The 13,052-nt window shown below is 48.5% G+C and overlaps 1 protein-coding gene across 1 annotated transcript in view; it reads right to left on the bottom strand.

The window, feature by feature from the left end:
- LOC137525343 (uncharacterized) overlaps window positions 1–13,052 on the bottom strand; it is a 440,546-nt gene that overhangs the window by 271,245 nt on the left and 156,249 nt on the right. Inside the window, 4 exon segments of the mRNA XM_068246397.1 lie at window positions 3,846–3,981; window positions 4,588–4,650; window positions 4,829–4,918; window positions 11,557–11,675. Coding sequence (XP_068102498.1) covers window positions 3,846–3,981; window positions 4,588–4,650; window positions 4,829–4,918; window positions 11,557–11,675 — 408 coding nt within the window.

Here is a 13,052-nt window from a genome sequence, read left to right as displayed (position 1 = left end):
CCCGCCCCCCCATAAAAACGCATCTGCACCGGCTGTGTTCTCAGTCTCCGCCGGCTGCTGCTGTAGTTAGAGGAAGGGAGAGATTGCTGCAGAAACAGTTAGCTAGGCCATTATTTCTTGCTGAAAGCACCCCAAAACAAAAGCCCTTTTGAAGGCTAATATTGTTCTGTTGTGGGTTTTTTTTGTGTGTGAGACACTGGATACAGGCCACAGGCAGTTGCTGGGCCTTGTAGTTCTAATCTACAGTATCCTTTTCTGTCTTTATTACAAGCCAGCATGTTGTCTATCATTAGCAGTGCATAGCTTGCAACTGTATTTGTGATTGAAGTTACTATAGGATATCTCTCTGTGTGGCTGACACACTGCATACAGGCCACAGTCATTTGCTGGGCCTTGTGGTTCTAAAGTATCCTGTTCTATCTATTACAAGTCCAGCACACTGTCTGTCAAAAGCAGTGCATAGCTTTCAACTGTAGTATGTGATTGAACGTATTATAGGATATCTCTCTATGTTTGGTAAAGTACACAGCCCAGTGATGCACACACACAGCTGCTGTGTATTTGACACTGATTGTGTGCCTCTTTGTGATCACACACACTGTCTACCAGTATTTAATATTGTTAGTAGTACTGCATACCCTCAATATGGAAAAAATGACAGGCAGAGGCAGGCCACCCCGTAGGTCTTTTCGAGGTTGTGCTGGTGTGATTTCGTGTGGCCCTCTACCAATGCACAGTGTTCAGAGGGCATCTACCCTCACCCCCCAAAATTCTAAAGACATAGTTGACTGGTTAACACAGCGCAACACCTCATCTTCCTCAGCTTCTGCACGGAACCATGACATATCTTCCTCCTCCTGCTCTGATTCGGGCACCCCACAACTACTTACCACTCACCCGGCAGCCACTACTGCTACTACTAGCACCACAGCCGCTCCACTTGAGCTGTTGGAGAATTTACTGATCCACAACCTTTATTGTTACAAGATGAAGGCGCTAAGGATGTTACACCACCTGATATGTCTCAGTTAGGTGTCACTACACACAAGGACGTAAGGTGTGAGGACGATGATGAACTACCTGTTGTTGGTGCAGCTTTGGAAGTGTCTGACACAAGTGAAGCTATGGATGATGATGATGATGTGGGCATGGATGCAACGTGGGAGCCCGGAAGATGAGATGAACAGGGGGTACAGTTCAGAGGGGGAGACAGAGAGCAGGAGGAGACAAGTTGCTGTAAGCAGCAAAGGGGGCTCTTTGCAAACAGCTCGTGGCAGTGTCTGACACCATGTATCGCCACCTAGGTTCAGCCAGCCAACACGCCCTTCAACACCTGCTGCTGCCACCACCAGAATGCTGTTATTCCAGAGCTAACCAGTGTGGATTTTTTTTGTGTCTCTGCCTCAGATTACAGCAATGCCACCTGTAATCTCTGTCAATTAAAACTGAGTTGTTGAAACTGCAACACCCACCTAAGGACAACTACCTTATGAAGGCACATGATCTCCCATCACAAACACCAATGGGATGAGCACATGGGGAAAAGCAGCACACACATGCAAAACCACCCTTCCGCCTCCTCTTCCTCCTCCAGGTGCTGCATCTTCAGCTGCTTTATCCACTGCTTCCCTTGCACCTTCATAGCCACACTCCTCCATTCCGCCTCTCACCATGAGCAGTTTCTGCTCCTCTGCCCACAGCCAGGTGTCTGTTAAAGAAATATTTGAGTGGAAGAAGCCAATGTCTGCCAGTAACCCCCTTGCCTGGTGTCTGACAGCTGGCTTGGCGAACCTTTTAGCCTGCCTGCTGTTACCATATCAGCTGGTGGACTCTGAGGCCTTCCGAAAATTTGTGGCGACTGGGATACCGCAGTGGAAGATACCAGGCCACAATTATTTTTACAAAAAGGTGATACCCATACTGTACAGTGATGTTGAAAGTCAAGTGGTGTCATATCTGGCACACAGCGTTGGGTCAAGGGTCCATCTGACCACGGATGCCTGTAATGCAAAGCACGGTCAGGGCACGTATATTACTTACACGGCACATTGGGTAAACCTGCTGACCACTGGCAAGCATGGAGTACGTGGCTGTGCAGCAGACTTGGTGACACCGCACACGGCTTGCAGGCAGGCCTGCTGCCACCTACTCTTCTTTTCCTCTGACTCCTCCTCCTACATCCTCTTCACTGTCGCCCTCCTCCTCAGTTGAATCCTACTCTATTGCTGTGCTCGCCTCTCAAACTGCACACCCCCAGCTCCCCAGGGCCTACTCCACATGCCAAGTACGACGATGTCACGCCATTTTGGACATGTCTTGCTTCAAAGCTGAGAGTCACACCTGTCCGCTTTGAACTAACAGGTGGATCAGTGGCTGACCCCGCACCAACTGGAGATCGGCAAAGTGGTGTGTGACAATGGAAGCAATCGCTTGTCGGCTTTGAGTTTGGGCAGGTTAACACAAATGCCCTGCATGGCACATGTGCTGAATCTTATAATCCAACGATTTGTGTTTAAGTTCCCAAGCTTACAGGAGGTCCTGAAGCAGTCCAGGAAGGTGTGTGGGCATTTCAGGTGTTCCTACATGGCCATCGCACGCTTGTCTGATATTCAGCGGAAGAAAAACTTGCCAGTGAAACGCTTGATTTGCAATAGCCCAACTCGCTGGAATTCAACGCTCCTCATGTTTGACCGCCTACTACAACAGGAGAAAGCAGTCGATAAGTATCTGTACAGCTACGGCCATCACTAAACAAACATTGCTGCCAAGAGGACTGACATTTTATGTCCTGAGAGTGTCAACTAATGACAACCCTTTGGGGCTGTTTGCAGCAGTGCGTTAAACTGTGAGTTTGGTCTGTCAGTGTGCAGTACACTACTTACACTACCTGATCCATGTATACACACACAAGATGTTTTAAAGCACTTTATGCCTCCAGTTTAGGAATGTAATGTGATTCCTGCCCTTCAGGGCTTATAACCCTGCTCTGCGTCAAATACACAATTTTCCGAGGGACTTTGGCATGTATCCCACTCCGGCATGGCCCCCTCCAGGTGTTAGACCCTTTAAAACAAATTTTCCATCACTTTTGCGTTTAAAAATAGTCCCTGTATGTTTTAAAATTCGCCTGCCCATTGAAGTCTGTGGCGGTTCGCGCAAACTCATATTTTTTGCGGAAGTTCGCAAAATCTGGTGTTTGGCCATCTCTACTTACTATATACTACAGTAACTAACCAACAGCTCATCAGCGTGATACCATACTACACTACACATACTACACAATGCTACACTAGCTGGCAGCATGCCTATGTACTATGCCCGGAGCTTGCAGCTCCACACCATCCTCCTGTCATGCCCTCACTGGCATTAGTTGTGTATGATGCAGTGGAGGGCGGCTGGGAAATGTACCGGGTGAGACGGAGGAGGAATGGAGCGGCCGGGGAGGACGGTGATGGAGCCCAAGGCCTGCATGGGGCTGGAGGAAGTCTCAGGTAAGTATAAAAGGTAGTACATGTATATGTACATACACCGCTCAGCCACCATACCTTCCGAGGGGAGCCAGGTCCCAGCAGCCAACACTCATATCCAACATTCCTTCACAGAAGACCACCAAGGATGCACTTAAAACGTCTTTAGTGATAAAAGCAGAACATCAAGGAATAGATAACATGTGCCAGACAGAAATGAGCTCTTAGTCATAGCCTTAATTACAATCAACAGATAGGTGCTTAAAGTCACTCTCATCTTTGACTAATCACTTAGTGTAATTTGATCTCTCAGCTGTGTCAGCTGGCTGCCTCTGCAGAACAACTAATTTGTAAACACAAGATGTGTAACAAACTTACCTGATGACATCGGGTCCTGCGATGTCCGTCATGGCGTCTCCAGCAGGATTCGCTCGTCCGTGCGGGCTGCTACGCCATCCGCAGCTGTGGGCATCCCCAGCGTCCCTCCGGCAGATAGTCAGGCCGCGCACGTGCGCTGATCAGACAGAAGCACGCACACGAGCCAGAGTGGCCTTTACAGGCCAAGGAGGCGGATCTAGGTGACGTCGGCAGCTGACGTCATCTGAGGGAGTGAAGGCAGGAAATTTCATCCAGGAATACAAGGCCAGGAGCTTCAGTTGCTCACTGGCCTTGATACTAATCAGTTCGCTGGTTCTTGGCCTAGCTAGCTACCTTTGAGCTACATTATATATGTTGGTACTCACCATATATATGTACTCTAGTTAGTCAGTCATTGTTGGTTTGAGTATTGATAGCTGTAATTGTAATTCATTGGTAATATCCTCCTGATATTAGTAAATTAAACATCTATTGTATGATTTATCTGTGTACCGACTTCTAGCCTGTTTTCTAACCTTGCCTCTGTTTTACCCTTCTGTACCGCAGTCATCTGATTAACGTTACCGACCCGGCCTGACCCCTGACCTTGCTACTGTCTGATCCAAACACGACTGACATCTGATACCCGTTATTGACCCTGCTGTTTTTGACTACGATTAAGCCTGACGATTCTGTACCTCGAAAGATTACTTGTGCACAAGTAGTGACCGGTCTAGACCATATTACTGTTGTTGTATATTACCAGTGTCTGTTATCTCGTCACGCACCAGCGTGATATTATCAAGGCCCATAAAATATGGAGGACCTGCAAAATCAAATATTAACACTCGCAGCGGCAGGTAATAATCTTACAGAGCAAGTAGCTACACAACAAACTCAGCTAACACAGATTACTAACACCCTGGCTCAAATGAATGTTAATAATCAGCCAGGTCCTCCAACTGCTCCTATTGTACCTGTCAGCGAACCTAAGATGCCTTTACCTGAGAAGTTTTCTGGATTACGTTCCGATTTTAGTAATTTCAGAAACCGATGCATGTCATATTTTGAAGTCAGGCCAAGATCTTCAGGTACTGAGGCACAAAGGATTAATCTCATTAAAACTTTGCTGCAAGGTGATTCACAAACCTGGGCTTATGGTTTTGATTCCGATCATGTGGCTCTCACCTCTGTGAAAAGGTTCTTTAATGAAATGGGTACTATTTATGCAGATCCAGACATTTCCGCCACTGCAGCTCACACCTTTACAGATCAAAAATCCTATTTCGATCACTCCTGAGGTTACATTGCAGGTGGGGGCTATGCACATAGAAAAAAATCCAGTTTTATGTACTTAAGATGCCCTCTACTCTGATAGTTTTGGGTTTGCCCTGGTTACAGGTCCATAATCCTCACATTGACTGGACCACAGGACAATTGATTGGCTGGTCACCTCAATGTCAAGGAATCTGTTTGAGGAGTGTACCACTGCTAACCGTGGGAGTTCAACAGGCCCAAATTCCACTCCCATATCGTGAATTTTGTGATGTATTTTCATCCCAGTCAGCGGACAAATTACCTCCGCACAAACCATATGACTGCCCAATTGACTTACTGCCCGGTACCATGCCCCCACGAGGTCACCTTTATAACCTGACTGGCCCTGAAAAAAATTCTATGAAAGAGTACATAAAGGAGAATCTGGAAAAAGGGTTTATTCGACCTTCCACTTCTGCAGCCGGAGCCGGATTCTTCTTTGTGGAGAAAAAAGATGGGGGTCTACGTCCCTGTATCGATTATAGGGGACTTAACAAAATCACCATAAAAAAATCAATATCCCCTACCCCTTATTGATGATCTTTTTTCTCAGGTGTCAGGTGCTAGAATTTTTTCTAAACTGGATTTGAGGGGTGCTTACAATCTGATCAGGATACGTCAAGGTGATGAGTGGAAGACAGCATTTAACACTCAAGACGGGCATTATGAATATCTTGTGATGCCTTTGTGAGGCATCGCGGGAAAGCAGCCGCCTCTACTCAGCGTGAGGCGGCTGCTTCCCTCAAGGGCATGGCGGAGCGCGGAGAAACCGCCGCGTCTGACGCGGCAGTTAGCGCGCATGGCCCTGAGACACCGCAGAGCGGTGCTGGTGTGGCTGGGACTCATAGTCCCTCTAGATTCAGAGTGACGCGCGTGTGCGCGGAGAGGCAGAGCCTATATGGCAGCCAGAAAAAGGTCAGCTGACGATTAGGCCTCTTCTCATTGGTCCAGCACTTAGGGAGGTGCTGGAGAGATGCCTGTGTATATATACTGCCGGCTGTTCAGTTGCTGGTTGTCTGGCGTTGCGATCACAACGTGGTAGCACTCAGACCTTAGTCAGATCCTAAAGTGTGCCGGGACCAGCTGGAGCTGTAATCCTACACTTAGCTAGATTCTGTTGATAGCTTAAAGTACTAGTTTGATTGTGATTATCTGTTATGACCCTTTGCCTGCCTGACTATCCTTCTGAACTCTGATCTTGTACCTTGCCGTTCTGATACTCTGTTGCCGAACCCCGGCTCGCCCTAAGACTCTGCATCTGCCTCCTGATTCTGTACCTCGATATTTCTGGTACCCTGTTGCCGAACCCTGCCTGTTTACTAGACTCCGCATCTGCCTTCTGAATCTGTACTTTATCTGTCTGTGTGTTTACGACCTGGCTTGTCCAACCTCAAAAACCGACCTTACTGTTAGAGGCGGTTCCCAGTCCTGTTAGTGACACCTCCTCTTGAGTGTCACTATCAGATAGTCCTTCCTACTCTCAGCCTGACTCCTCCCTCCTAGGAGAGTTCAGGCCTTCGGAAGGAATCCGTGCAGTACTCCTTACTGCTTTGAGGCTTAGTCCTCTAAGTGTTACAGTTACACCAAACACTACACTCTACTCAGGTGTCCAGAGGTTAGTGTAATGATCTGTGTCTGTGTCATCCTGCTGGTAGCAGCACTAAAGAACTTGAGGTGGACTTCAGCTGTCGACCAGCAGATGGCTCTCGTATTGCTGGGAGCAGTGAAATTCCTCGGCTCACCAGCAGATGGAACTGTGAAAGACTCTGGTCAGTCACCTGAGCAATGTGCTGCATATTTAAGGCCGGACTTCCTAGCAGCACATTGCTAGGTCATTTTGCTTGATCCCTTGCAGGGTTGTGACTCTGGCCAACCTTCCTGTACTCCTGAAACTCTGTTCCTGTATCCTGAGCTCCTGGTATTTTGACTCCTGCTTGTTCGACCAATCTCTTGCCTCCTGATTCTGTACTTCTGATCCATTCTGATTTCCCGGTATTTGATCCTTGCTAGTCTGACGATTCTTCTGTGTGCTGATTGTGTTGAGACGTGTTTGTATATATTGTGTTACTGTATATATTGTGTGACCTGTGCCCTTGCATATTCACTGTATATATTAGTTAGTTAGTTAGTTAGTTAGTCAGGGTGATATTGGGTCACAGTGGTCACCTGGTACGATTGCATGCATTGGTTGTATGTGTATGTGCATTCTTGTAAATAAACACATTTATTATTCTATTCTGTTGTGCAGACGTCAGTATTTCTATTGTGATCTTCCAGTTTGTTTAACCAAAACGATTGCCATGCAGAGATCGTGGATTTGCCAGTCTGGTTCCAGTCACGACCACGATCTGCATGGCCAATCGTTACAGTTAGCTAGTATATCGGATTATCGGTGATACTGCACATCATCTATAATCTGGTATATATCTGTATTCCCAGTGATACTGCAGATCACCGGTAATCCGATCCTCTCTGTGTTACACCGATCTTTACAGAACGCCAGACCTAAAAACAAAATGGATGCACGCTCTGGTCCTCTGGGTGAACTTGCCACTTCGGTGGACAATGTCAATCGAGTGCTGGGTGAACACAAAGCATTGATTGAGCTTTGTCAGGGTCTGTACAAACCCTCTAGACGTCAGTGGATGAGGTGCGATCCCCTCCTAGCGTTGACATACGTATGCCCGTACCCGAGAGGTTCTCAGGCCACAGATCTGACTTCCACAATTTTAGTAGTAGAGTGTTATCTTATTTTGAATTGAGACCCCGATCCTCTGGTTCTGAGGCCCAGAGAATCACGTTTATTAAAACTTTATTGTCCGGCGACTCCCAGACCTGGGCGTATAGCCTACCTCCCAGAGACACAGCTCTTACCTCTGTAGAGGAATTCTTTAAAGCCATGGCAGTAATTTATGATGACCCGGACCTTGCCGCGACCTCCGAGCGGAAGCTCAAGCTTTTGCGGCAAGGCAAAGGTCCGGTCGAAGATTATGCGGCTGAATTCAGAAGGTGGTCAGTTACGGCCAGGTGGGACACCTATGCCCTCTTGGACTGTTTTTTGTCTGGGTTGTCGGATGAGGTCTCCGACTTAATGTTGAGTCAGCCCGAGCCCAAAACGGTCGATGAGGCCATCTCGTCGGCCATTCGTATCGACCGCAGGCTACGCCATCAGAGACAGACCAGGGGTAGTCATCGTGTCAGGGTGACATCTTAGGCGGCACCTCCCGCTGCACCTCTGGTAACGCCATCTCCCTCTGTCTCATCTTCTCCGGTCTTGCCTCCTCCCGAGCCGATGCAGATCGGTCGGTCAAAATTGACCCAGGTGGAGCGAAGACGGAGAATGACTGAGCAACTATGTCTGTATTGCGCTGAAGGAGGGCATAGGGTATGAAACTGTCCTAATAAGCCGGGAAACGCTACCGCCTAGGAATTGTAGGGGGTAACACCCTAGGCGCCCAGCTCATACCCCTAAAAGAAAAACGTTTGCTCCTTCCCTGTACGATTACGTGGGGGGACAAAATCTGAAGCCACGGAGGCCTTTGTTGATTCAGGCTCCGCGGCTAATTTTATGAGTTCCGAGTTTGCAGAGAAGTTGGGCATTCCACTCACCCCAGTAAAACCACCTATCCAGGTTACTGCCGTGGACGACTCCCCGCTACAAAGGGACCGTCCGCTGTCTCAGACACCAGAGGTGGAAGTCACTATTGGGGTACTGCATAAGGAAAGTTTAAGTTTTTTTGTATTACATATGACTACCTCCACAATTGTCTTAGGTATGCCCTGGCTGCAGCTCCATTCGCCACAGATTAGTTGGGCTGCAGGACAATTAACCAGTTGGTCAGACTTCTGTTCCCAGCAGTGTCTAGGGAAAGTGACATTAGGTCAGACCAAGATCCATGTGGAGGGTGTTCCCGAGCAATACTCTGAATTCTCGGATGTATTCTGTCCCAAGGCTGCTGATAAGTTACCTCCTCATCGCCCTTTCGATTGCCCCATCGATCTCCGTGCCGGTTGTATGCCCCCTAGGGGGTCACCTGTATAATTTGCCTGGACCAGAGAAAGTGGCTATGCAGGAGTACATCCGTGACAATCTAGCCAAAGGGTTCATTCGCCCCTCCCGGTTGCCTGCGGGGGCCGGTTTCTTTTTTGTTAAGAAAAAAGACAGAGGTCTTCGACCTTGCATCGATTACCGTGGCCTGAATAAAATCACGGTGAAGAATCGTTATCCGTTACCATTGATAGACGATTTATTCACGCAGGTCACAAACGCTAAGATCTTCTCAAAGTTAGATCTGAGGGGTGCATACAACCTGATCCGCATTAGAAAGGGCGATGAATGGAAGACGGCCTTCAACACACCCGACGGGCATTACAAGTACTTAGTGATGCCCTTCGGGTTGTGCAATGCGCCAGCCGTCTTCCAAGAATTAATCAACGAGGTATTCAGGTAGGTGTTGGGTAGATTTGTGCTGGTATACCTCGACGATATACTAATCTATTCCAACAACCTCTCCGAGCACAGGATCCACGTTAAATTTGTGTTGGACAAATTGAGGCAAAATATGCTTTATGCCAAGGTGGAGAAGTGTATTTTTGAGGTGACCACTGTCACGTTTTTAGGGTATGTGATTTCCACCTCAGGCCTGTCAATGGATCCTGCCAAGGTCACAGCTGTCTTGGAATGGAAACAGCCAGTGGGGTTGAAGCCCCTGCAGAGATTTTTGGGTTTTGCGAACTACTATAGGAGGTTCATAAAGGGGTACTCCACGATAATTGCCCCCCTTACCAGTCTCACAAAAAAGGAGGTAGATACCAACCACTGGTCCTCTGAGGCCGTGGCAGCCTTTTCTCACTTGAAAAAATTGTTTTGCTCAGCGCCTATTTTGAGACATGTAGACACGTCCTTTGCCTTTATTGTGGAGGTTGATGCCTCGGAGGTTGGGGTGGGGGCGGTGCTGTCTCAACGGTCAGGGTTGCAGGGCAGATTACATCCATGCGCTTATTTTTCCCGTAGGTTTTCACCGGCGGAAAAAAACTACGATATAGGCAACCGGGAACTTCTGGCCATTAAATTGGCATTTGAAGAATGGCGCCATTGGTTAGAAGGGGCAGAACATACGATCACGGTTTACACTGATCACAATAATTTGGAATACATCGAGGGGGCTAAGAGACTAAGTCCCCGTCAGGCCCATTGGTCTTTATTTTTTACGAGGTTCAGATTTATAATCACGTACACTCCAGGCAGCAAAAACATTAAGGCAGATGCCCTGTCCAGATGTTTCGAACAAGAAACAGCACAGACCCCCGCTCCTGAGTCCATCATCCCGCAGAGGTTAGTGTTAGCAGCCACAGAGACCTGGGAGGATTGGACAGAGGTTCTGGGTCCCTTTCAGCAGGATGTCCCCGAGGGAAAACCTGAGGGGGTTATGTTTATCCCACTGCCATTTCGTCTACAGGTTCTACAAATGTTTCACGCCCATAAGAATGCTGGTCACCCTGGAGCTGCCAGAACGCAGGATCTGATTGCCAGGTGTGCTTGGTGGCCTTCTATGGCAACAGACTGCAAGGAATATGTCAGGGAATGTGCGGCATGTGCTAAAAGTAAACCCTCCCGGCTGGCACCTGTGGGAAGGTTACAGCCTTTGCCCACCCCGAGTGAGCCATGGACCCACCTGTCCATGGATTTTGTGGGGGAATTGCCCAGGTCTGAAGGCATTTTGGTCATTTGGGTGATAGTCGACCGCTTTAGCAAAATGGCCCATTTTGTGCCCCTGAAAGGACTCCCCTCGGCTCAGGAACTGGCCGAATTGTTCATCATTCACGTTTTCCGGCTGCATGGCATTCCGGAAAACATCGTGTCAGATAGGGGAGTCCAATTTGTGTCTGGATTTTGGAGGGCATTTTGTCATCAAATGGGCATGGAGCTGTCATTCTCGTCAGGCTACCACCCACAGACCAATGGGCAAACGGAGAGGGTCAATCAATCACTGGAACAATTTTTGAGATGCTATGTGGCTGAAGCGCAGAACGATTGGGTCAAGTTTTTACCATTCGCTGAATTTGCGCACAATAATTTGAGAAGTTCCTCCTCGGGATTCTCTCCGTTTCAGGTAGTGACCGGGAGGTTGCCTAAGTTTTCCCCATTGCCAGTGGCCTCCACTCTGTTCCCAGCACTGGAGGCTTGGCAGAGGTCACTCAGAGACAATTGGAGGATTGTTAAGAGTAATTTGGAGAAGGCGTTTCTAAGTCAAAAGGGTCAAGCTGACAAGAAACATTCTCTGGAATGGAAGTTTCAACCAGGGGACTTAGTCTGGGTTTCCACACGTCATTTGACCCTGAAACAGCCATCAGCCAAATTGGGTCCCAGGTTTGTGGGTCCGTTTTCTGTGACCAAGAAAATCAACAATGTCACTTATGCTGTAGATCTTCCGGCCAGCATGCGGGGCGTAAGATCTTTTCACGTGTCCCTCCTTAAACCTGCGGTCCATGTGGGTCCCGCGCCTCCTCCTCTTGTGACGGTGGATGACCAACCTGAGTACGAGGTGGAGAAAATATTAGACTCACGCATTGTACAGAACTCGGTACAATATTTGGTGCATTGGAGAGGGTATGGCATTGAGGAGAGACAATGGGTCAATGGGTACCGGGGAGTCGCATACATGCGGACGAATTAAGGAAGGAGTTTCATGCCTTACATCCTGAGAAACCTGGTAGGAGCTGTCCGGAGTCCACTCCTCGGGGGGGGGGGGGGTACTGTGAGGCATCGCGGGAAAGCAGCCGCCTCTACTCAGCGTGAGGCGGCTGCTTCCCTCAAGGGCATGGCGGAGCGCGGAGAAACCGCCGCGTCTGACGCGGCGGTTAGCGCGCATGGCCCTGAGACACCGCAGAGCGGTGCTGGTGTGGCTGGGACTCATAGTCCCTCTAGATTCAGAGTGACGCGCGTGCGCGCGGAGAGGCAGAGCCTATATGGCAGCCAGAAAAAGGTCAGCTGACCTGCTCGGTCAGCTGACGATTAGGCCTCTTCTCATTGGTCCAGCACTTAGGGAGGTGCTGGAGAGATGCCTGTGTATATATACTGCCGGCTGTTCAGTTGCTGGTTGTCTGGCGTTGCGATCACAACGTGGTAGCACTCAGACCTTAGTCAGATCCTAAAATGTGCCGGGACCAGCTGGAGCTGTAATCCTACACTTAGCTAGATTCTGTTGATAGCTTAAAGTACTAGTTTGATTGTGATTATCTGTTATGACCCTTTGCCTGCCTGACTGTCCTTCTGAACTCTGATCTTGTACCTTGCCGTTCTGATACTCTGTTGCCGAACCCCGGCTCGCCCTAAGACTCTGCATCTGCCTCCTGATTCTGTACCTCGATATTTCTGGTACCCTGTTGCCGAACCCTGCCTGTTTACTAGACTCCGCATCTGCCTTCTGAATCTGTACTTTATCTGTCTGTGTGTTTACGACCTGGCTTGTCCGACCTCGAGAACCGACCTTACTGTTAGAGGCGGTTCCCAGTCCTGTTAGTGACACCTCCTCTTGAGTGTCACTATCAAATAGTCCTTCCTACTCTCAGCCTGACTCCTCCCTCCTAGGAGAGTTCAGGCCTTCGGAAGGAATCCGTGCAGTACTCCTTGCTGCTTTGAGGCTTAGTCCTCTAAGTGTTACAGTTACACCAAACACTACACTCTACTCAGGTGTCCAGAGGTTAGCTAGAATATCAGATTATCGGTGATACTGCACATCATCTATAATCTGGTATATATCTGTATTCCCAGTATTACTGCAGATCACCGGTAATCAGATCCTCTGTGTTACACCGATCTTTACAGCCTTTTGGTCTTTGCAATGCATCTGCTGTCTTCCAAGATTTTGTAAATGACCTGTTCAGAAATGTGTTAGGAAAATTTGTTGT

This window comes from Hyperolius riggenbachi, chromosome 7, assembly GCF_040937935.1.
Source record: "Hyperolius riggenbachi isolate aHypRig1 chromosome 7, aHypRig1.pri, whole genome shotgun sequence".
NCBI classification, from domain to species: domain Eukaryota; kingdom Metazoa; phylum Chordata; class Amphibia; order Anura; family Hyperoliidae; genus Hyperolius; species Hyperolius riggenbachi.
Note: the sequence above shows the minus strand (reverse complement) of the source record. Positions and strands in the feature narration are given on the sequence as shown.